At 53.0% G+C, this 24,363-nt stretch overlaps 1 protein-coding gene across 1 annotated transcript in view; it reads left to right on the plus strand.

The window, feature by feature from the left end:
* The first annotated feature begins 701 nt into the window (after positions 1-701).
* The window catches only part of CNGB1 (cyclic nucleotide gated channel subunit beta 1), a 29,365-nt gene continuing 5,703 nt past the window's right edge, over positions 702-24,363 (plus strand). The window contains exons 1-27 of the mRNA XM_039558437.1: positions 702-790; positions 2,818-3,060; positions 3,331-3,388; positions 3,520-3,577; positions 3,693-3,813; positions 4,046-4,085; positions 4,240-4,306; positions 4,389-4,470; positions 4,870-4,903; positions 5,228-5,369; positions 5,475-5,550; positions 6,095-6,131; positions 9,492-9,657; positions 10,365-11,000; positions 12,456-12,585; positions 12,937-12,979; positions 15,550-15,682; positions 18,268-18,363; positions 18,765-18,922; positions 19,080-19,253; positions 19,940-20,148; positions 20,996-21,046; positions 21,160-21,246; positions 21,603-21,667; positions 22,098-22,220; positions 23,284-23,425; positions 23,652-23,811. Coding sequence (XP_039414371.1) covers positions 2,971-3,060; positions 3,331-3,388; positions 3,520-3,577; positions 3,693-3,813; positions 4,046-4,085; positions 4,240-4,306; positions 4,389-4,470; positions 4,870-4,903; positions 5,228-5,369; positions 5,475-5,550; positions 6,095-6,131; positions 9,492-9,657; positions 10,365-11,000; positions 12,456-12,585; positions 12,937-12,979; positions 15,550-15,682; positions 18,268-18,363; positions 18,765-18,922; positions 19,080-19,253; positions 19,940-20,148; positions 20,996-21,046; positions 21,160-21,246; positions 21,603-21,667; positions 22,098-22,220; positions 23,284-23,425; positions 23,652-23,811 — 3,178 coding nt within the window. The 5' untranslated portion in view covers positions 702-790; positions 2,818-2,970. The remainder of the gene's footprint in view (positions 791-2,817; positions 3,061-3,330; positions 3,389-3,519; positions 3,578-3,692; positions 3,814-4,045; positions 4,086-4,239; positions 4,307-4,388; positions 4,471-4,869; positions 4,904-5,227; positions 5,370-5,474; positions 5,551-6,094; positions 6,132-9,491; positions 9,658-10,364; positions 11,001-12,455; positions 12,586-12,936; positions 12,980-15,549; positions 15,683-18,267; positions 18,364-18,764; positions 18,923-19,079; positions 19,254-19,939; positions 20,149-20,995; positions 21,047-21,159; positions 21,247-21,602; positions 21,668-22,097; positions 22,221-23,283; positions 23,426-23,651; positions 23,812-24,363) is intronic.

The following is a 24,363-nucleotide window of genomic DNA, read 5'->3' on the forward strand; positions in this document are numbered from 1 at the left end:
GTGTGTTAGAGAGGTGCTGGGACCGGGCAGGATGGGTACTTGTTGCCCACCAGGATGGAGACACTCATGGAGCCAGGGAAGGAGGAACTGGGTCAGGGAGCTCCAGCACTGCTCCAGGGAGCTCTGGACTTACGGAAACAGGCTGGACACGGAGCAGAGAAGCCATGCTGGTACCAGGGTTCCAGGATGTCACTGCAGCCAAGATTAGGGGCAGTGGGAAAGGCTGGCAGTCGTGCAGGGCTGGAGGTAAACGGATTGCAAAGCAGCAATTGGCAGGCTCAGCAAGGGGAGGCTTAGCTCAACCCAGCACAGATTTGCTCTCGTTGCTCTGAAGCTGGGGCAGAGCTGTGGGTGGAGCACCCTTGGCACATCACCCTCAGCACGTCACCTTGTGTCACCCCACGGGGTTTGAGCAGCTCCACTGCTGCTGCTCTGCACATCCCTGCACCCACCGGCATATGGGTGAGACGACTGCCTTCCCCACAGCACTGCCGGTGAGTGCCTGGGGTAGCTTTGGTGGCTCCACGGATTTTGAGGGTGCTCAAGCTTGCTTGATTGCGGGATTTTCTTTGCAGCACCCTGCACCGAAACCAGGCTGGCTGCTGGGAGCCTGGGTACTCGGGACAGCTGAGTGCCAGTAATCCCATTTGCAGGCAGCGCAGGGCTAATCCTCGCAGAGCCCTGAGCGGATTGAGGTGGGTTTGGGGGAGTCAGTGACGAGCTGCAGTGGCCAAGGGAGCCCACGCATCCAAGGGGTGGCTTCCCAGGGAGGCAGTGGTGAGCCTAGGGGGTAAGTGGCAGCACTGGAGGTGAGGGACGTGGCTGGGATTTAGCAGGGCCACCTCTGCACATCACAGGGGGGTTTGGTGCTCGGAAACAGAGCCGGAGGATGAGCTGTACCGGTCCGTGGGGAGCAGTGCTGTGAGGGCTGGGTAACGTGGAGGGTTTGATCAGCTGCTGAGGGGGAAAGAAAGACCATGGTGCTCCCTGCTCCAAATGAGGCTGTGGGTCTGTGCCCTTCTTGCTCTTAGAAATGAGACTAAGGCCCTTTGCTGGCTGGCAAAAGGAACTGCCACAACAGGTGGTGGCACTGCTGGATGCCTGCAATGCAGCAGGATGCATGAGACTGCCAACTCTTTCATGCCTTAGCAGGCAAATCCTGGCTACTTACTCCTATTTCTTTCAGCAGCTAATTTTGTGGGGACCCACAAATGTTTCTGCCCAGTTCTTGTTCAGATTTGGCAGGGGAATGGCTTCTGCCCTCCACTTTCCTTCCCAGATCGAGGACAGGCGTATGCTCCAGCCTTTTACAGCTGCACAAGCTCATGTCGAGGGAGGAGGAGCCCTTGACTGACAAGGGGGGCTCGCTGCAGCCCCACGGGGCTTTCTCTGGGGTTGTTTGGGCTCAGTTGTCTGTGAACCCTCGGCTTCTTCGGGACCTGTGAAGTGCCAAAGCATGGGTGGAAATGCCTCTGCTGCACAGTACTGCCAGCTTTTCCTTGCTGTTCCCAGGGCGTTCACAGCTCCTTAATCCCTTACATCCAGTGAGACACAAAAGGTAATTTAATCGGTTTCTGGTTTTCAGGCTTCTTGGGAGGTGTTTTACAGCCACACCATCCAGCTTTGGGGTGTGAGGGTCTCTGGGAGAGCTGACCCTGCCCGTGGGTGTGCTGGGGGCTGAAAGTGCTGCATGGAGCAATGCTTTGGCTGCATCCAAACCTGGCTCCTGGCCTTGCCAAGGTGCAGGCAAGCAAAGGGCTGAGGACACTCATCACCTTTCCTGCAAACCCCAGCCTGTTTAGATTTAAGGAGCCAGGCTTTGGAGAGCCCCCAGTGAGCCATCTCAAGGGAACTGAAAATGTCCTGCATCCCTGAAAGCTGCATGAGGGGTTAGTTCAAAGAGTCCAGTGCTGAGCAGCTTCCAGCCTCTACCTGCTGCATGTGGGACTGGGATCATGTGTGTAACTGGGACTAAACTCCTGTGCAGTCTCCTGGCCGGGCTGGAAGGAGCTCAGGGATTTGCTTTCTTTTGCCCTTCGCAGGTGTCACCTGGGGGCTGTCTGAGGTGCTCCTGAGCCCTTCATTGAGCAGAGTGGGGTATCTTTAGAGGGGCGTTTTGGGCAGAGCGCAGCTCTTTGGAGGGGCAACAGCAGGAGACACCCCCAGTTTGAGCTGGATGAGAGCCCCCAGACTTTTGTCTGGTACCTAAGAATGGGAATGTGCAGCATCATTTGGCTCACTGCTGGTGTGTCCCAGCCTGGAGATGCTTCACGAAGGGAAGGAAAGGACCCAAAAAGACCAAGCAGCCAGAGCTTTGGACAGCTGAATCCCTGCCCTGCAACATCTTACTTTCACCTACCCTATCAACATCACAGCAGCTGGTGCTGGCTGCCTTTGCTGCCCTTGCTAGAGCCCCCAGCAGGTACCTGCCCCAGCAGCCACCACCTGGGGTGTGGCTGAAAAGCAGTGGAACAGAGTTGTTTCATAGGGGTAGAAAGAGGGGATATGTGTGTTGGGACATGAACTTCCTCATAAAAAAATCTGTTCAAATTACTGTTCAATTTCCCTCAAATGAAAAATGATGGGGAGAGTAGAGGACTCTGAGCAGACCATCACGACTTCTGTGATCTGTCTGCAATGGCTTCCTAGTCTGGACAGGTTGTGAAAATAAAACACCTAAATGAGGAGCTACCCTTAGGAAAAGCAAGTTTAACTGTACGCTTCAAATAGAGAGTGCTTGCTCACAATAGCAGTGAGGGATGAGGAGTTGAGCTGGGTTTGGTCTGGCTGTGCTGCAGTGCCATGTTTCCCAAGCAGGACGTGGAAACGGAGGGACACCAAGGACCTTTTTGGGCTGCTCTGGAGACAGCGTGAGCAGCTGGTGCAGCCAGTGTTCCCTGGGCAGTGTGCACCCCTGCTGCTGGCCTCTTGCCAGCTGGAGACCCCTCGGCACTGCCCGCAGCCAGCGGGATGATGGGCTGGATCGACCGGGTGGTTCCCCAGCCCCCGGCGCCCCATGTGACAGAGGAGACCCCTGTGCAGGAGCCAGAGCCAGTTAAGGTGAGCAGGGATCCACTTTGGGGGGTAATGGGGACACCATGAGCATGATGAGAGATGCCTGGTGCCTCTGCATCCATCCCCAGCACTGCAGCACCCAGGGGTGCTCCACAGCATCCCCAGGAGGGATGGGGGCCAGGATGTATTCCTACTCGGAGCTGCTGGCAAGCAGCAGGAAAGGATGGGGAGTCCCTGGAGTTTGCAACTAGCTTCTAACAGGGACAGTGTCCTCTGTGCCTCGCTCTCTGACACCTTTTGCCTTTTGCCCTGAAGGCACCAACAGGAAAGGCCAGCGGCCCCACGGATGCTGCTGACCAGGCACGCACTGAGGGTAAGCCCCACACTGGCTCAGGCTGCACATCAGTGCTCCTTTACCCGCCTGTCCCACTCCTGCCTGGCGTCCTGGGGGCTGCCAGAGTGGTGATAGGAGCTTGCCTTTTTTCTTCCCTGCTGCCATTGAAGAAACGGAAAAGAAGGTGGCGTTTGTGGTCTCTGAGGACTCAAGTTCTGTGTTTGAGAGGTATGGCTCCTGCACCCTTCAGCGTGCAACATGATTTGCTTGGGATTTTGCTTTTTGTTGGGGGCTGGATGCCTTGGATGGCATTCCCAGCCTGACTCACACCCTTCCCTGGCAGTGTGGGGAGTAGTGTGCTCTCCTGGCTCTCCTATGGGCTGGAGAAGGTGATTCCCCAGCCAGCTCCAGGGCTGCAGGCACTTGGGAAGAGCTTCGAGACAAGCATCGACATTGCTGATGAGGTAGGAGACAGATCTGGGCGATGGTTTGGTATTTGAGCTTCTATCTCTTTTTACCTTTTCTTCTTTTTTCCTTCTTATCACTCTCCCAGTGCTAACTGGGAGCACTAAACCTTCCCTGCATGGGTTTCTGTCTTCATCCATCCCTGGGGAAAGAGCAGGTTTCCCTCCCCACTCAGTGGGATGATCCCCCTCTTGGCTGTCGGATTTTCAGACAGTTTGTTTGGCTTTACAGACAGAGGTCCAGGTCCTTGGGGATGAGGACAACAGTCTGGGTAAGGAGAGCTGGGAGTTTGTAGTTCGCAGCATCCTGGGACTCCCACATCCCACCTCCCTGATGGGTGATGCCGGCACTCTTGTCCCCTTGTGCTGGCCTGAAGCTCCCAGCAGTGCAGATTCCCCGTGGCCACAGCAGTGCTCTCCTTGCAGAGATAACCCCCTTCGATCCCGAGGAGGACGTGTCTGAGGACGAAGCGGAGGCCGACGCGGAGGAGTGGTGGGTGCCCAGAGAGGCTGGGGGATGCGGGAGGGCAGGAAAGCGCAGGATGAGCTTCCCGAGCGCGGCGCTCTCCCCGCAGGACAGGAAAGCGGGTGCTCAACTGGCTGTCACAGGGCTTCGAGAGGATTGTGCCGCAGCCTGAGGGGATGAAAAAGCCGGAGGTGAGCACTGCCCAGCTCGGGAAGACTGGGGGGCTACCGGGTAGAGAGGAGAGTGGAGCCATCTCCTTGCCTTCATCCTCCCGCACACCCGAGCTGGGACCGTGGGGAGGAAAAGGGAATTCAGCAGAGCAAACAGAGGTCTCTGGGTGCCGTCCCGGTGTTCCTCAACCGGGCTGCATGCAGGGAGGACCCTTCATTTGGGACAAACCCACTGGTGTCAGCAACGCTGGGGTCTGGGTTTAGTGGTTGTTGTCAGGGAAATGGGGCTGAGACCACAGCGGGGGATGTGTGGGGCTGAGCATGTGGGTCCTCTTGCGCTGGGGGACACGTCCACCCGGGGTGTCCTGAGGCCGCAGGCAGTGCTTTGCCACGTCCACCCGTCCCTCTGTCCCTCTGCAGACCGAGCCGAAGAAGAGCGAAGGCGCGGTGGAAGGTGAGCGATCCGATCCCCCTCCCTGGGTGCCTCCGAGAGCCCGGCTGCGGGCAGGCACCGCTGCTGGCACTGCCCCTCGTCTCCATGCCCGGGGCTCCCACTGTGCTGGCAGGGGTGGGAACACGGGTCCCGCCATCACGGCACCGCCCCTACACCACTTCTGTCCCCAAACTGCCCACGTCCTCGTCCCCGCCTGGGTCCCCAGGGAAGAGGCTGCCAGGGAAGCCCCCAAGGCCTGTCCCCTTCCTGGCTTACTCCTCTTCCCAACAACTTATGTCTGCTGCATTGCCTATCCTCCTTCTTCTTTCGAATAAACCTGAGCAGGCACAAAAGAGACTAAAACCCAGGCAAAGTCAAAATCCAGCACTTCAGCCGGACAGAGCACCCCAGCGGCAGCAGCAGCCAAGGGGCAGCCGGGGCCAGTGACCGCCCTCAGCCCTCAGTCCGTGGCTGTGGACAGCGGCAGGTAACCACAGTGGCACCTTCTGCCGGGCTCCGGTGGCCAGAGGGACGGCTGATGTGGGAGCAAACGCTCTGGCTGCCAGGTCTAACAGCGGTGTCTTGCCTCCAGGATGTTCACCTGGTTTGTTCAGGGGCTGGAGAAGGTGATGCCACAGCCGGTGACCAGGGAGGCGCGGGACACACAGGTATGCTGTCTGATCGATAGGGAAAGAGCACGGAAACACCACATCCCTGGTAAGCAGGGCGTCCCCTGCCGTGCAGCTGACCCTAGACCAGTGCTGGGACCTGCTGTGGTTTGGGCTGTCACCAAGTTCCATAGAGAGAACAATTCCCCATGACCTGCTTAGCTGATGAAAGCCAGTATTTGGCTTCTAAGCAGCAAGAGATCCCATAGCATGTGCTTTTTTTACTGTTTCCTTTCCTCTCTGTGCAGCACTGGGTGCTGTCCATGCCCTGGCATCTCACCCAGAGGTGGTCCCAGCTCTAAGGAGAAGCTTTACAAAGCTCTCCTTTCCTTCCCTGGCCCCCAGGCAAACTCACTTATGTGCTCCTGCCCTGTACCATTGAGTGTGGGGATGCTTGTGCCCATGGCCAAGCCATCCACCTTGCCACAAGAATGGGGTTTTTAGGGTAAAAGGGCCACCTTTACTGAAAATGGGGCATTGAGGGTAAAAATTAAGGTTTACTGAAAATAGGTGATGTCTCATGGTTCCCTTCTCCTCTTGACAGGGAGTGGCCACAGCAACCTCAAGTCCTGTGGAACAAAGTAAGTGATGGCTCCATCTTGTCATGATGGTTTGACTGCCAAGCCTGTCAGGAAGGTTATTGGGAAGAGGGGTCACTGGCAACTTTTATCCCCTGGTCTGCCCTGGGTGCCAGCTAGGGAGCCCCTGGAATCCCCCAGGGAAGCTATGGGAAGTTGTTGACACTTGAGAAGAGGCAGCTGTCGTGGAGTTGTGGTGTGGGCTTGGTAGAACTCAGGCTGAGGGAGTCTGCAAGTGCAGCATCTCACATCCTCAGGCCCCAGGTTTTGAAGTTAATGCTGATATCAAGGTCTGTCCAGAGCTGTGCTGGAACTGGAGGGATTTGGTCAAAGAATTACAAGGGAATTCAAACCTGCTGCTTTCTTTCCCTCCTTGGCTGTTAGCCAAGCCTAGCATGAGATGTCTAGGAAGGTACTCCAGGAAAACAAAATGCTGGGATTAGATGTCTTAGAATGGAGTCTGCATGGCTGTGGGGAAACCTGCAGGGTTCACACTGCTGCTTGCCTGTGGAGGGGATCAAGCACCAGCTCTGCAGGCAGAGGGGCTTGGCTCCCCACACCAACCACTTTGAGGGATGCTGGACAGAGCTGCCTCTGTAGATGGTCTGGGCAAGGTTACACTGTGCAAGTGCTGTCCCTTGAAAGGAGTGGCTCGTTGGGCTGTGGGAGCTACTGACGGGAGCAGGGACCTGCTGAGGCACACGGAAAATGCACACCCCCAGGGATATGCTGGGAAGTTGCTCCCGCCAGGCCAGCAGCCCCTTGGCAGAACCTCAGAGAGGGAAATCCTGAGGGAAGGCTTTTCTCCACGTGTTTGTACAAACTGGAGGTGTGTGTGCTGCCGTGGACCTCAGAAAGAGGCAAAGCCAGGGATGCCACTGCGTGTGCTGGGTGGGCACAGCCTTGGTGCCCAGATGGCTTTGGTGCCTCGAGGCATCTCCAGGTCACTTAACCTGCCCAAAGAAGTCGAGCAAGAGATCTGCCCTGGCACCAAACTGCCAGCACGCTCATTAATGTTTTCCTTCTCCTTTTGTTTCAGGGGGCAAAGGGGCTTAGCGCCTCTGAAACAAATGGAAAACGAAGACCGTGGCAAACCAGCCCTTCCCACACCCAAATGAGACCAACCTGAGGAGAAAGCGCAGCTGGGGAGGAAAAGCAAAGGGGAACCTGCAAATGGTCTCTAGCTCCTTCCCAGCTGGGGCAGTGGGGACCCAAGGCTGGCACAGGGACCCAGTCCCAGGGCTGTCCCACTTGGCTCCCTCTTTGCTCTGGGAATTGGAGCTACTGGTTTTGCAGGATGATATCTATGAGATGGGAGCTATAATTTATAGCATGGTGGAAAAGCATCACTCAGGACACCTCAGTGGCAGAAAGCCTCTTGCTACAGTCTCCCAGCACTCCTGGCCCCCCACAACATCTAAATATTCATCCCAAGACCCCCAGCTGAAATCTCCAGGCTTCTTTGAATCAACTTCTGCCTCTGAGGTTTAATGTTATAAACCTCTTGTCAGCTCCTTGTTGCTTTTCTTCCATAACTGAGTGTTTCCTCCCAGCACGTGGAAAGGGCTCTGATTTGCAGCAGCAAATCAGGTGGGTGAGGTTAATCTCTAGGTGAATAGGTAGGACTTACTGGTTAAAAATATTTGCCCGGGCTCTTCTCAGAGAACTTACCCAAACTTTCCTTACCCCCAACTACAGCTGCTCCCTTCTAAAGCTCATATCTCCATGGTTGCAGCACTAACTGCAGCAGCAGGAATGTCCCAGCAGGGAAGGGATTCCAGGGGCTGTCTCCAGCCCAGAGGTGTGCAGGCAGCTGTGGCCAGTGCAGACACACTGGACTCAGGGGGGTGAGAGCCCCTACACCCCAGGTTTTGGGTACAGACCTTGGAATAGTAGACTGGTTTGGGTTGTGAGGGACCTTTGAAGATGATCTGGTCCAACCTCTCTGCCATGGGCAGGGACACCTTCCATCAGACGAGGTTTCTCCAGGCCCCATCCAGCCTGGCCTTGAACACTTCCAGGGATGGGGCAGCCACAGTACACTATTTCTTCCTTGTGTCCAAAATGAATGTCCCCTCTTTCAGTTTACAACTGTTGCCTCTTGTCCTTACAGACTTTGGTAAAAAGTCTTTTTCCATATTTTCTATAAGCCCTTTATGTATTGCCAGGCCAGGTTAAGATCTCCCACTGTCACATCTCTTTAGGACCATCCAGGCATCTGTAACAATGAGTTGTGAGCCAAAAGACCTCCCTGAGATCCATCCCCTGTGTTTATAATGAATCTTGCTTGTACCAGGACATGGTTTTAGTATTCACCTCATTTTCATATCATGTATCAAAAAGTCATGGTGTGTTTTAAAAGCCGTCTCCCTGATTGCTGTCCCATGTTTTAATTAATGGAGATCCAGAGGGAATGGGCTAAAGGCATTGTGGACACCATGGGGTGGGTAAATAAGCCACAGATATGACACTGCATGGGTTTCCTGCCTTTCTGTAGTTCAGTTTGCACGTTTCCTATTAGCTTTGCTGTGGACATGTAAGTTTTGCTGTCAGGCAGACCTCAAAATAAACTGGTTTTACAGTAAGCGGATGTGCTTCCTCCTCCTATTTCTCTGGCATGAGCCTGACGTGGTAGAATGGGTACCCCTGGGACATGGAGAGGGCTCATCATGGGTCAGACTCCTCACTCTGCAGCTGGCCTACAGCCCCCCAGTGATGCTGGGAAGTGACAAGGGTGTGGGATGTTCCTTGCCTGGGAGAGTGCTCGGAGTGGACAGGACAATAGTGCTTGAGCGTTGTGATGTGGGCTCTGGGCTGGGCCTTGCAGACCCAAGGCCCTTGGGCTGTGCTAGGACAGCAATTCACTGCGGGTTCACAAGGGGAAAGGCTTTGGGCTCTTCCAAATTGCAAGGAGAGACAAAACGTGGCCTGGAGGTGGGCCAGGTCACTGCTGGTGGAGGTGGCTACACGTGCAGGGAAGCCAGCAGTCCATCTGTGTGCAGAGGGTTACAGGTTTCATAGAATCCCAGAATGGTTTGGGTTGGAAGGGACCTTAAAGCTCAACCAGTTCCAACCCCCCTGCTATGGGCAGGGACACTTCCCACCACACCAGCTTGCTCAAGGGTTTCACGGGGTTTTGGCTGCACTTGGGACAAAATGATGAATTTTCTTTTTCCTTCTGGCAAAGGGGCCCAAGGTATCTGTCCAGCACAACTCAGGGGCAGCAGGGCTGGCCAGCTCTGCACAGGCTGAGAGCTGCTTCAGCACTGCCCCATCGAGCAGAGGAAACCTGGGATCTGCCCTGGCCTCTTGAGAATGTGCTACTGTCACTTCACCACCTCCCTTTCCCCCTTCCTGTTTCAGTTCATGCAGCCCCTGGGGAGCAGGAGCAGACCCATCTCGTTCTGCAAGAGATCGATGATGACCAGATTAACGAAGGGGTGACGGCCTGGGCTCACAAGGCTGAGCTGGAGGCAGCTGCTCCTTCCCTTCCCACCATACAGGAGGAACCTCAGGAGGAAGAAGACAGGTAGGGGAAATGAGATGCTGTTGATAGGCAGGTCTCTGTGTTCTCCAGTCACAGTGTGGTGGCCATGGGAGGGGATGAGCCTGTCCCTGGGCATCCATCCTTGAAAGTGCTGGCAGTGGAGCTGGTGCCCAAAAGGGGGGCATTGCCCACTAGGACCCAAAAGGCGTTTGAGCAAATGTCTTCTGATTTTGGTTAGGGCAGGTGGTAGCAGAGCCATGATCACAGTGCCCTGCAAAGGACAGGTGAGGGAGGCTCTCCTTAGGCTCCTGTAAGTAGATTTTGGGCCCAAGGCAGGAGGCCTTGGACCTTGCTCCCATTACAGTCCCAGCTCTAATGGCATTCAGAAATGGAAGTTGTCTCTGTATAATCCATCCTTGCTTCTCCCAAAAGAAAGCCCTGCTGAGCTCTCCTGAGGGCTGGGCAGTGTGTTCAGAGCCAGGAGCGAGCTGTGTTGCAGCAGGGGGGTGAGAGGTGTCCATGCACCCTCACAAGGGGTTTCTGAGCCCCCCAAAATGCCCCCTGAGCCCGGCACACCTGGGTGAGCACAGAGGTTCCCACCTCCCACAAGGGCAGTACTCAGCTTCACTAAGCACAAGTGATGCCCTGAGCCACGCTGGCTCAGCCAGAAAACACTGAACACGCAGGGCTCCTCGTGTGAGGCTTACACACACTCTGTGCATTTTACCTCATGAGTTTCTCCTTTCCAGACTGTCTTTGTGCTCCCCAAACACTACAAAGGGGGAAGAGGAAAAGGAGGAAGAGGATAAGAAGGAGGAGGAAGAGAGGAAGAAAGAGGAGGAAGAGGAGAGGAAGAAAGAGGAGGAAGAGGAGAGGAAAAAAGAGGACGATGAGATGAAGCAAGAGGAGGAAGAGGAGAGGAAAAAAGAGGAAGATGAGACGAAGCAAGAGGAGGAGGACAAGAAAAAGGAGGAAGAGGAGAGGAAGAAAGAGGAGGAGGAGGAGGAGGACAGGAAAAAAGAGGAAGAGGAGAGGAAGCAAGAGGAGGAGGAGGACAGGAAAAAAGAGGAAGAGGAGAGGAAGCAAGAGGAGGAAGAGGAGAGGAGGAAAGAGGAGGAAGAGGACAGTGAAAATGAGGAAGAGCAGAGGAAGGAAGAGGAGGAAGAGGAGAGGAAGAAAGAGGAGGAGGACAGGAAGGAGGAGGAGGACAGGAAGAAAGAGGAAGAGGAGAGGGAGGAGGAGGAGGACAGGAAGAAAGAGGAAGAGGAGAAGAAGGAGGAGGTGAGGAAGAAAGAGCAGGCGAAGAAAAGAGATAAAGAGAAGAAGAAAGAGGAAAAGAGGAAAGAGGAAGATAAGAAAGAGGAGGAGCAGAACGAGAGTGCAGAGTGAGTGGCTCCCGTTGCCTTTATGGCTTTGTTGGAAATTAGCGTGATTGCAGCTTTTGTTTCAACCGTGTTCACCAGCTGGAGAGGCTGAAACACCCATGGCAGAGCAGAGCTCCCAGCCTGGCAGGCGGCTGGCGTGTGCTGGGGAGGAATGGGTGTTGCTGGGGAGGCATGGGATGCGGGAGCGATGCTTTGGCAAACCGGCTGGCCCCAGGGCTCGCTGCTGACGCGGCACCGGGTGACAGGCGAGTGTCTCCTGGTGACGGGCGAGTTGTCTCCTGGTGACACGGGCTCCTTCTCCATCGCGGCCGCCCGTAGCAACCGCAGCCCCTCTCCCGCCTCTTGCGGGAGCACCCAGCTTCGGGAGATGGTCCCTGCTATTTAAACCATATCCATTAATTCAGGGCACTCGGGATTATTTCGGGTGTTACAGAGCTGAATGTAAAGACAGGATTATGTGTTGTGTCTGCAAGTGCTGCTTCATACAAGTAGGTACAATTTTACATTTTTTCCTGTTATAGAAAATAGCCTAGTTCTTGTCAGCTGTGGTGACTTTGGTCTAGGTGGTATTGAGAGGCATCTTTCTGCTTCGGTTTAGTAGTTTGCTCTGATTTCACATGAGATAAACATTTAGGGATTTATTACCTAGTACTATAATATTATTTTCTGTTAATTCCCCTAAAGTAGGTAGATTTTGAGGAAGAAGCTGAAAACACATGATTACTCAGTGTCAAACCCATATGTTTGTGTTTCATCAAAATCTATTCCTGGAGCCTCACTATAGAAACTTGAGCTTCAGTTGTGGGGTGAATGAGATGCTGCTCCATCCTTCAATATGTTTGTTTATTGGGAAACGAGAGAGAGACCAACAGGTTTTCTAGTTCAGGATGGAAAGATTTATGATTGCATTTGAAGGAAGCATAATTTTTTTAAAAATTAAGGGGGAAAATTATTAAAAATAATAAACCAAATACCTTCATGCATTTAGCTGTCTTAAAATTATTCTCATTATCCCAAATCCCTGCTTTGCATTTCTTACCAGGAAAGAGCAAATCAAGGTAAGTGCACAGAGCAACATGTGAGGTACTTTTATTTCAGTTATGAAGTTATATTAGAACAATAAAATCAATCTTGAGAGCCCCTTTGTCAGAATGGTGGAGCTGAAGTCTGTGCCTGCTGCTGAAGGAAAATGAGAATTATGTGTCCTGGTGGTGTCTTGCACAGGCAAACGTGGGATTTGAATAGTGCTTGTGGGAAAGCCTTGCCTGGAAATTAGGCTTTGGCTTTTTATTTGGCCCATTTTAATTATATGAGAAATGATTATGCACAGGAGGAGAAACATTCTGCCTGGATCTTTCTGCCTCTGCAATTTTTGCTTATGCACATGCAGTGCCCTCTTTTATTTATACACATCTCACCTGGTCTCCCAGGCAGCATTTTTTCTCTCCCCTCCAGACCCCTGCTGCAGCCACCTTGTCTCCCTGATGATGAGGGTGTGGATGAAGCCTGCCTTGCCGAGGAGACCCTCAGGATTGAGCAGCTGGAAGAAGCTGAGATAAGTAATCTCGAAGGCGCTCTTGTCCAGGTATGGCACTGCTCCCTGCTTGGGCTTGGGTCTGCAATGGGCTCTTGCTGCTCAGCAGGTGCTGGGGGCTCAGAGCTTCTCTGAGGGGATGCAGTGCCCTGGGAGGAGCAGGGACTGCACTCAGCACTGGACATGTTTCCCACCAAGATGTCCCCACGCTGGAAGCTGGGGCAGCAGCAGTAGCCGTGGATGGAGGGAGGGCTCCTTTCACCCTAAAAGTGGGCACTGAGCAACGAGCTGAGAGTCTGGTGGGTCGGGAGGATATGGGGCAGCCAGTCAAGCTGCAAAGTCTGCTCTTTCACTGGCAGAGTGGGGCTTTTTCTCCTTAAAATGGCTTTTTTCATTTTGAAGGTGGAAGAGGAGACAGCTGAAGCTGCTGAAACCGATGCTGAAGGTATAACCTGTAGCAGTATGATGCCAAACGGGGATGAAGTGAAGCAGGGTGTGCAGTGCCTGGTAGGGGGAGAATCCAGCTTCTCCTTTCCTGCTGTCAGGGAGCACGCAGCTGAGTTCTCTGCAGTGTGGGCCTGCATGGGCAGTCAGGGCTTTTCACTGGGGTAAAGCGTTCTGTGGGCACAGCACGATGGCAATATTGGCGTTGTCTGGAGCTGGCTCTGAATGTGTAATGCTGAGTCCTGTTGATTAAGCAATCCCTGATGTGAAATAAGAGTTGCTCCTTTGGCTGGAGAATGTACAGGGATAAAAAGTATTTTCTCTCCCACTTTTCTCTATTTGGGAAATAACCAGTGACATAAAGCACGTTTTAATATAACATTTTAGGAAGCAATGGTTGGTAATGAAAATTAGGTGATGAGTTCCCATTGCAGCCTGACTGAGCAAAGGCACATCCTGGCATAACTCCATTGACATGGGAGAGTTGCACAGGGAATGGCTTGCCCTGACCCCTGGGATTCTCTCATGCAGCCCTTGCAGAAGGCAATGATGCTAGAAAATGCTAATTTGTCAGTAACTGTAGTGATAGGACAAGGATTAATGGGTACAAATTGAAAGAGGGGGAATTTAGGTTAGAATATTAGGAAGAAATTCTTCACAGTGAGGGGTGGTGAGATACTGGAACAGATTGCCCAGGGAGGCTGTGGATGCCCCAACCCTGGCAGTGCTCAAGGCCAGGCTGGATAAGGCCTTGAGCAACCTGGTCTATTGGGAGATGTCCCTGCCCATGGGACATGATCTTTAAGGTCCCTTCCAACCCTTAACCTTCCATGATTCCGTGAAAAACACATGGTAGGGTGCCCACCACTGCAGCCGTGTGCTACCAACACCTGTGAGCAGCAGGCAGCCCCAAAACCCCATCAGCCCCACATTTCCACCGTGACACAACCATCCCCTCTCAAACCACTCTGTGTTTTGTTGCAGCTTCAGATGCCTTGTCCTTTGCTTGAAGCACCTAGCAGGCTCCTAGCAGCATGGCCAGGCGGGCCCGGGACGTCGAGCTAGACCGGCTGGTGCATGACAAGCCGCTGGCTGGCGGGGACCCCTCCCCTCCCGGCCACGGGGCTCTAGAGCAGCTCCCCAATGTCCCCAGCTACCGAGCCACCGCTGCCGCCTGCACCCCCATCCTTGTCGCCAGCAAGCCAAAGGCTGGACTTGTCAACCCCAATTTTTGCACTGAGGAGCAATCCCCACTAGGTATTAGAAGTGTTGGCTTGGACGATGGCCTTGCGTAATTAGAGGGGTGCAGGGGAGGATTCCTGGAGTTGCTTTTTTTGTTGCTTTCTGGGGGGAAAGAATTTAAAAAATAAAAGCACGCTTCATGTTGCAGCACAGAGGCTGGGGAACAAAATTCACGTGTTTTTCTGCTTCTGCCTCATCACTATGTGCCTTTTTAGCTAAGCCTAGAGGGTGTTTGCAAATGCTGTGTGTTTAGAGCTGCTCAGAAAAGCTCTCCTGAAGGACCTGCAGGCAGGGGGTGCAATATCACTGCACACAGTTTTCTCTCCAGCATTTGTGCAACCTGCTCATACTAAGAGGAGAGAAAGGTGGAGGTTTGCTGTTCACGGCTTTCTGCCTTTTCTGCAGCTTTGCTTCGCTTTGTTTTTAACCAGCAAGCCAAATTCTGCTGCTTTTCCTTACATGCAACAGGATTTTAACTTTGCAACCCAAACAGGCCTTTTCCGAGGGATTTAATCAAGTCACACTCTGATCCACTAGTTCCACATCAGTGTGAAGCAGGAGGGTGTGCATGGGGACTTTCAGATGTGTGAAGACCTCCCACGGAAGAAATCCTGCAGGAATTAATTGTATTTTGTTAAATAACTAGGAAAAGAGATCACACTTCACAGCTGAGCAACTGTGGGGTCTGGCCAAGGTAACCCCCAGTGCTATTTCTGCTTTGGACAACTGGCATCTTTCTTTGCCCACTATAAACATCCAACCTTCCTGCTTCTAACCTCGCTTGTGGCAGGAAGCAGTTATTACCTCTGCAAAAGAAAGAAGCCATAAATGCTTATTTAAATAGTGCCTTATTCTGCATGAAAAGCAAACACTGTGTGATTCAGAGCTGTCACGATCCATATGTTTACAGTCAGAAGAACCAGGAGAATTTCTACACCCTAGGACCAGGTTTGCTCCTGGAAATCCTGGATTCCTGCATAGCACCTGCAGCTGGGAATCCTAATCTCCACTGTTTTCCAAACCACGGGAACCCAACACTCAGATGGAGTAGCTGCAATCACTGCAAGCTGGGCAAGCAGAAGGGGAGCAGATGGCAGTTCTTAGAGTGTTAAAAACTGGGCAAAAAAAAAGATAAAGAAGTGCTCCAAATGCTTAGGAGAAAGGAGTGCTAGGCAAGAAGGGAACAGAGGGAGAAGGAGAGGCCACCCAACATGCTGCAGGGCCTGGGGGCAGCTCTGTGGCAGTGATGGGGTCTGGGGAGCCATCCTGGCTGCAGGCAGGGCCCTGCACCCCCCTCACCTGCCATTATTGTCCTTCCCCACGGAGCAGGTAATTACCCCACCCTGGAGATCAAGGATGTGGACAGCCCAGGCCATGCTGTGGAGATCCATGCTACCTCTTTACCAGTGCCCACCGCCAGTGCTCCCAACCTGCTGGCGGTGCCCGGCGCAGCATCCCCCAGGTATGGCTCTGCCCAGGTGCGGTCCCTGGCTCCCCCAAGGGTGCCAGGACAGGAAAACTGATACAACCATGTGGAGATACCCATTTCCAGCAGATTTGGACAGTGATGTGTGTGCAGCGGGTGTCACCCTGGTGCACAGCAGAGGAGATGGTGAAAGCTTTGCCTCTTGTTTGCATTTTTTATTTAAATGGTTACATTTTGTTTAAAGCTTTTGTGGGCTGTCCCTAGCCCTGTCTGCGTGTCCTCCTGGAGAGGGCTCAATCCCCAGGCCATGGTCAAAACCCATTTGTCTCTTGTCCACGTGTCTGTGTTCCCAAATCCACAGCACAGGGGGTCCATGTGCTGGATATGAGCCTTCGTCATCATAATAAACAATTTTCTTCTTGTATTTTTGCTGCAAGGGTTTGTAGCATGTCCCCCCCGAGTTTGCGCTTTCAGAGGAGTGGTAGAAGCCCCATCCCTCAAAGTGTTCAAGGCCAGGTTGGATGAGGCTTGGAGCTACCTGGTCTAGTTGGAAGGTGTCCCTGCCCATACCAGGGAGCTGGACTAAATGGTCTTTTAAGGTCCCTTCCAACCCAGATCATTCAGTGATTCCATGCTTAGAGAGAGGGAGGATTAAAACTGAGCTTTAAAATTTAGGCCAGAGAAAGCTGATGGATCTTTTTCTGTTGTGGCATTAGGATTTTTTGAGGCTCACTCTTGCAGAGGGTTAAAAATGAAAACTGAAGTGGAGGTTTTTTCTGTGCTGTAAACCAGGTGCTGTAGTCATTCTCACTTAATAGTTTGGATCTTTTAGTAAACAAGCTCCTGGAGGAGCAAATAAAATGGCAAAAATGTCCACAATCCAGTCTGTTGAACAGCTGTTTAAACTGGGACAGCAGAGCCCAAGGCTTCATGTGAAATACCTGCAGGGAAAATACTGACAGCATTAAACATATTTCAGCTACACGTGTGAGCATATAAACCTTTCTGCTGGGTCTCCAGGGAGTGTCTCAAAGCAACACTGGAGGTCCTTTGGTAGAGCTGGGTATTTTTAAAAGCAAGGAACTCCTATTCTCCTACATAAAGAGCTAAAACTTAATTATTGTGAACCAGAAGGAAAATGCTCATCTCCTGCTGGTGTTTCCAGGGGAAGAGGACATAACTCTGCATTGAGCAGTCACTCAGTTATCCCTAAATCCCTTCTGCTGGCCACAGTCTTGAGTTATTTCTTACGTGAGTCTGTGAAGGATTTAAGTTAAAACGGTTTAGACAGAGTCATAAAAGACTCATCACAAATGAGCCACACATCTAATTGGAGCCTGGAAACAAGCTCCTGCAGATAAATACCAGGATACTCTGGCTGATGCCATATGGGCAGGGACCCTATGCATCCCACAAGTCCTAGTGCCTGTGGCCTCTGGCTGCAGCATTCCAAGGGCACCAAAACCAGAGCAATGTTTAGGCTGTGACGGGGCCTTTCATCCCAGCTGGCTGCTCAGGGGAGGGTGTGTGTGGGCTGCTGCTGCACAGTCCCCTTTACAGAGAAAGGTGCTGTCAGTGCAGGCTTCTGGGCTTGCTCAGGGATGAGGACAGGCCAGCAGGGCAGTGTGGTGCCCTGAGGGGACAGAGGCAGGGGAAGGGCAGCTGGAACTGGTGAGAGGCAATGGATGTTGTCCTAACAACAATATGGACCTTGGCATGACTATTTCTCCAAACTGATGGTTTGGGGAACCCCTCCATCCACATTTGAGAGCACTTTAAAAGGAGGTTTGTGGTTTTCCTCCACCCCTTCACTGGGCACTTGGGAAGTGAAGGTTCATCAGTCTTGTTCACCTGCTCCACCTCCCAGCAGGACACACCTGAGAGCCAGCAAGGTTGAAGGTGGTGGGTTCACAGCATGCGGCTTTCTTTGGGAGATTTGTGATGGCAGGATGACCTTCCTCAGCATCCTGCTTTGCTCCTGCTCCACACACAGCACTAAGACATTTTGTGCCATGGCCAGGGGAATCAGCGGCTGTGGTGGCAGGAGATCATTCCTTCATTACAATTAAAATTCTGGGCTTGGCTGCAGGTTTGCAAACCAGTCCAGATTTTTGCTGGGACTGCTATCTGCATATTCAGTTTCCCTTCTGACACCTTGCTTGCTCACATGAAAGGAAGTCATCTGAGAAACCCATCTGTGCCCAGCTGTGTTAGGACACAACTTCTAGGTATCGCTGGCACTGCACTTTCCTTGCCTGCCTCTTGAAGTGCAGTGATGTGATCCTATGGCACTGGGGGCAAGCACAGGGTGACGCCTGCCCTCTGTGCATTTTGCCAGGTATCCAAATTGGGTTGCAAAATGAGCCAGGTGGCTTCATGTCCATGGAGCCAAGGGCTTGTTGGTGCTCAGGGAGAAACACGGCTTTAGCAGGAAAGTAGCAGCAGAGGTTCACTCCCATTTACTCCAGGCAACGTCAAAAATTAGGGGAAACTGACCCTACTAGGAGAAGGGGGAATGGAAAACAGATGACACCTGGGAGGAGGAGGAGGAAGAGGAGGGAGAGGAACCAGCTGAGAGTGGGAGAGAAGCCCATCCTCTGTTGCTGTGTTTGTGTCTGCAGGAGGAAGCGACTGCTCCCAGAGGATGGTCTGGACGAGGGGCTGGGGAGCCAGTCCCCCACCCGAGTGCTGGGCTGGGATGAGGAGCAGAGGAAAAGGTGTGTAATGGGACCCAGGGGCTCTGGGTCAGCCAGGGGTTCACATCCCAGGGCTTGGGTGGAAATAGCAAAGATCCTACAGTGCTGGGAAACCAAAGGGAGAGAGAGCCGTGCTCTTTGTGTTCTTCTCACTACACAATACCCAAATAAATACAGGTAAATCCTAATTCAGGTGTTGTAGGTTAAAGAATGGATCATGACTGGGTCATGGTTCAAGGCCAGGTTGGATGGGGCTTGGAGCAACCTGGTCTAAAGGAAGGTGTCCCTGCCTGTGGCAAGGGGTTGGAATGAGATCAGCTTTAAGGTCCCTTCTAACCCAAACCATTCCAGGATTCTCTGATCCCATGGACCTGCCCTGGGGCTTTCCTACCTTCATGAAATGCCCGCTGGTCTCCCCACAGCCTGCCCGAGCACATCGGCTCGGCCACGAGCCTGAGCAGTGCCATCATCAACACTCGGCTCCAGGAGCTGGTGAGGCTCTTCAAAGAGAGGACCGAGAAGGTGAAGGAGAAGCTGATCGACCCCGATGTCAGCTCGGACGATGAGAGCCCTGTGGCATGTGAGTTCAGGTGGGGCTGGGAGTGTTCCCCTGGTGGGTCCCCACGCAGGCTGTGTTTTCTGGGAGGTAGCTGCTTTATTAACGGCTTAAAGACCTTAAAACAAACTGCAGTAAGAAGATTTTCTGCCCTTTGAAATAACCCTATGTCCTTTCTCAGCTCCCACCAAGCCAGCACCTGCAGCAGCGGTGCCTGCCCCAGGAGGGGAGCCAGAGGACAAGCCTTTGGGGGATGACCACTACTGCGAGATGCTGTGCTGCACATTCAAGTCCCGGCCCTGGCTGGACCGCCTGAAAAGCTACCAGTTCCCCAGCAGCATCGACCCGCTCACCAGTGAGTGATGGAGCACGGCCTCGTGCCTGGGCTGGGGGTGAGCTGGTGGGACTGGGGGAGAGACAGGGAGGAGGGGAGAAGGTATAAAGAGGGGAGGAGAACTAAGCAAGGCACAACTTAGTTTTCACTAAAGCCCAGAATTTTAAATTCCTCCATAAGGCACAGGCTTTCCTAAATACTTCCATCTGTGGGTGTCAGGAGCATGACCAGGCATTCTGCTTTCCCTGTGGTGTGGATACCCCCCCAAAAAAGTTAAAACCACAAAAGAAAAATCCACTGCCTTGTGGCCACCCCGCAGAAGCCCAGCTCTCTCCTTAGTCTTTCATATTCCTCAGTCCTTTGGAAGCCCCTGGGCTCAGGCAGCCAGCCACCAGTTCAGCACAGCTGGAGGGGAGAAAGCAAAACAGGGAAGTTGGTGTTGTGGGAGCAAAGCAAAAGCAAGTATAGCTGAATGAGCAAAGTTAGAAGAAGCTTTTTGATAAGGCATGGTGTACTCTGTGACCAGGGGTGTTCATCCTGTGCTAGAGCCCAGATCATCTGCAATTTAACACTGTCACCAAGAGACTTCCTGCAGGTTTTCCTGTTGTGCTGAGGGCAGATCAGGGGATGAAAACCCCTTTGTGTAAAGGATTCACACAGGGGAGGGATGCCTGCCCAGCTGATCTGGTGCTGTTCCCTGTGTGCAGATTTGATGTACGTGCTGTGGCTGTTCTTTGTTGTCATGGCCTGGAACTGGAACTGCTGGTTGATCCCTGTCCGCTGGGCTTTCCCCTACCAGACTCCAGCAAACATCCACTACTGGCTGCTGGTGGACTACCTCTGTGACCTCATTTATCTGCTGGACATCCTCGTCTTTCAGACCCGGCTGCAGTTCGTTCAGGGGGGAGACATCATCGTGAGTGGCAGGGCACTGCATGCCACCAGCGGGGGCCAGCTCTGGGGGCCTCCCACCCTCATCACCCCAAGTGACATGGGTGGTGCTGGTGTCTGAATCGAGCTCTCCAAGCCCTCCCACCATGGCCATAGCCATCAGGGCTCTCCACTCTCAGAAACCACAAGCATCTCTCCTGACATGGAGTGGATAAGCTGGCAGTCTTCTTGTCTGCCAAACGCACCATTTTTTCCTATGAAATCAATACCATCCTATCTAGAAACTGTGTGGTCTGTGGTAGCCCTGTTCCTGGGTAGGGATGCCTGCAGGGTGCTGCTCCATGGGGTGGTTCTGCCCGTGGTGAGGTGCTCATTGCCTGGCCCTGGCACAGCCATGAGCTGCCAACCTGGGGCATGGGCGTAACTCCGGGGTTAATTTTCAGGAGCATGCCAGGCAGGATGCATTAGCAATTGCAATCTGCACACATAGATCACATGCCTGAGATAAGGGAAGCCCTTGATTTCATTTCCATATTCAATTAAACTGTGAAAAATCACACCTTGAGGGTACAGCCTTCCCATGGCCATGGAGATGCTCAGACAGGGAGTTTCCCCTGCAAATGCTGATTTTTGTGGTGCTGGCACTGTGATGTGCTTTTTCTGGGATGCAAAATCAACACGGGATGTCCCAAGGTAGGATGGGAAGATGGCATACAGCCAGGTCTTCTCCACTTGCTCTGCTCCCCTTTCCAGGCACAAAGGGAGCATCTTCCCTGTTGTGGTGCAGAAACATGACCACGTTGGCCCTAGCTTTCCTTTCTCTAAGCAATAATCAATATTCCTCTCTCTCTCTCCTTCCTGTTCCCAACCAGACTGACAAAGAGGCCATGAAAAAAAACTACCTGCACTCACAACGCTTCAAGGTCTGTCATAATTTTCTTTATTCATCTGAATCTTTAATCTGCCCTGTGGGTTGCAGCCCCACCCCAGTGCTGCTGCAGGTCCCCACAGCGGTTTCTCCCTGTGTGGATCTCAGATGGATGTGCTGTGCCTCCTGCCGCTGGATTTCTTCTACTTCAAAGTCGGTGTCAACCCCCTCCTGCGCTTTCCTCGCTGTCTGAAGGTGAGTCAGAGCTTACAAAGCCAGGCAGAACAGCAGCTGCAGCGGACGTGGAGGAGTCCTGTGCTGGCTGGGGTGAGCCATGGCTGGTTAGACTCATTGATGATGACAAGAGGATTATAAAATGGAGGGAAGTTTTGTCCCAAAGGCTTTGCAAGGCTGTTGGTCAAACACTTCATTTCAATCCGGAACCACTCACGTTTGACTAGAAGGGCACTTATAGATGGAGACAAATCTGTCTGTGGCAGTCCATGCTGCAGGCAGGCTGCAGGAGGGAAATGGAGGGGCAGAGGGTTTTTATGGGGAGGTGACTCTCCCAATGGGGAACCGGGAACATGCAATTCTCCTTCTCCTCCCAGTACATGGCCTTCTTTGAGTTCAACAACCGTCTGGAGGCCATCCTGACCAAGGCATACATCTACAGGTGAGGGGCATGGCAGGAAAGAGGGAGCATGGAATTGCTGTTTGCCACTGGGGAGGAAGGTTCACTTCGTTCTGCACTTGTTCAGGGTCCCTGATTTATTTCCCTGCTGTGCCTGGGCTGGGTGACATGGACATTGGCTGATGCAGTGGGACATGGGGTCCAAAAGCCTGTATGGGTAGGATCACCTCTCTCCAACCCACGGGGACAGGGGTGCTGGCAGTGAAGAGGAGCCCATCAGCAGATAAACCACTTTTTCTGGCACTTCTGGGGCTGCAGGAGGCAGCAGCAGGGTTGGGGTGCTCTGTGATTCCTGCATTGGCAGAACCTGTATGGTCATCACTCCAAGGCTCCTGCTGATACCAGGGGGGACCTGGCATCCTTCTCCAGCACACATCATCTCCCTTCCTGCTCTCTCCTGGTTTTCCCGCAGAGTGATTCGGACCACTGCCTACTTACTGTACAGCCTGCACGTCAACTCCTGCCTCTACTACTGGGCCTCAGCCTACGAAGGACTGGGCTCCACCACCTGGGTCTATGATGGGGAAGGAAACAGGTACAAGCCAGGGCTGGGGGTCTCACATAGCACAGCCTGCTGCAATGAGCTGGAGCAGTAAGGGAGGTATTGGGATGCAGCTGGATTCATAAAACCCCTGATGCAAAGGGTTGGGAATGCCAGGAGAAGGGAGAATGGCAAGGACGGGAGGGATGGGATGTGCTGTAATACACAGTGCTGCAAGATGAAGAGGTTGCAGCTGGGCACAAGTGGAAAGCAGTGGCAGGTTGAAGGAGCTGAAGAGGTGAGGTCCTGGTGCTGGGAAGCAAAGGAATGCTCCCTGGCCAAGCAGGATTGAAGTATGAACCCTGCTTCTGTCTGTGTTGAGCTGCTGCCAGGTTGGGATGGAGGAGTGATGCTGTGTGTCCTTGTACCCTGTGTCAGGCCCCTCTGACCAGCCCAGTGCCCTCATTCCCAGGCTGTGGGATGGGGACAGTGGCCAGCCCTTGCCCTCAGCATGGCAATATACGTGTTAAATGTCCACTGTGCTGTCAGTGATGGATGCCACAGGCAGAGTGCTTCGCTCACAAGATGAATGCCCACACCTCTGTCAGTGTTGCTACTTCTTCTTTATTCTGTATGATATACAAATCTGTGTCTGTCTCCAGGTGTAAAGAAAACACCCAAGGGAATGCCCAGGACCAGGGAATCAGGAATTCACTTGGCATCTCCTAAATCCCATGCCAACAATTTGCTTACAAACACGTTTTTTTCCCCTGATGATTTCTAAAAGTGTAAATGTTGCTGAAAATGTGTTGCTGGTTTATGGCAGTGGAGCTGTAAGAAGCAGAAAACAGGAGTAACCAGAGCAGCTGAGCCTCCCATGTGGAGGTTCCTGGAGGGACCATAGGTCCCCCTGCTCCTGTAGCATCTCCAGAAGCACCTGCAGGTGTGGTGGGGAGTCTGAAGCCCTTCAGTTTTTCCCTTTGTCACCCATAATTACTCTCAGCAGGCTCTGGTTTGCCACAGCCAGAGGCCATGAGCTCAGTGCTGAGGGGTGAAACAGAAATGCCTTCAGAGCTGCCTCCCCTTCTCCGCTTCTCTTCTCCTCTTCTCCTCCCAGCTACATCCGCTGTTACTACTGGGCAGTCAAAACCCTCATCACCATCGGGGGCCTGCCAGACCCCAAGACACTGTTTGAGATCGTCTTCCAGCTGCTGAACTACTTCACAGGCGTCTTTGCTTTCTCTGTCATGATAGGGCAGGTGAGTGGGCATCGTGGGGGGTTCCCAGCCTCGAGTGGGGATGGTTCTGGTGGGGCTGATCCACAGGTTTGCATCTCCACGTTTGTTTTCCCCATGGGAGGACTGCCCAGCATTGGTGCAAGACAAAAAGGATTTGGCAGATGCTGTTAGGGCTTGGCTTACATGCTTAACCTGCTGATGGATAAGTGAGAGCAACTAAAAGTTCTCTTCCACCTCTTCCATTCAGATGAGAGACGTGGTCGGCGCCGCTACTGCAGGGCAGACTTACTATCGGAGCTGCATGGACAGCACCATTAAATACATGAACTTCTACAAGATCCCCAAAAGTGTTCAGAACCGGGTGAAGACGTGGTATGAGTACACGTGGCACTCTCAAGGCATGCTAGGTGAGATCCAGCCACTCCGAGGGTCAGTGATGTATCTCGCGTTTTACTGTGGTTGCTTTGCAGAGCTGAAATGTTTCTAGCTACAGTTTGGGGATGGAGGGTGGCTTATTTTACTCTTCAGCATAGGGGCTTGTTTGCCCACCTATAGGGTTCACAGGCTGCCACTGGGTCACAGCACTTTGGTGATTTGGCATCACTCACAGCACACTGAGTCCAGTGTCCCACATGCCCTGGAGAGAGGACAGTGACTGTCAGTCACTGGCCAGAGTGTGTCCAGCAGCAAAGCCACCAGCTCACCTTACCACTAAGTTATCAGGCGGGACCAGAACCTCTGTGCCCACCCTCCTGGACAAGAAGAATGCTGACCTGGGCTCAGTGGTCTGTTTCTGAGTGCCATCAGGGCAGGGATAATGCAAAGGGTGGTTTTCCATCACACTTCAGACATTTAGACCTGCAGGCTGCTGGGTGGGCAGAGGCTGGAGGAGACCCTTCTGTGCAAGCTGGCTCCTGCCCTCTGCCACCAGAACGTGGGCTGCTTTCCCACTGCCACAT

Source organism: Corvus cornix, chromosome 11 (genome assembly GCF_000738735.6).
Source record: "Corvus cornix cornix isolate S_Up_H32 chromosome 11, ASM73873v5, whole genome shotgun sequence".
In the NCBI taxonomy this organism is placed as follows: domain Eukaryota; kingdom Metazoa; phylum Chordata; class Aves; order Passeriformes; family Corvidae; genus Corvus; species Corvus cornix.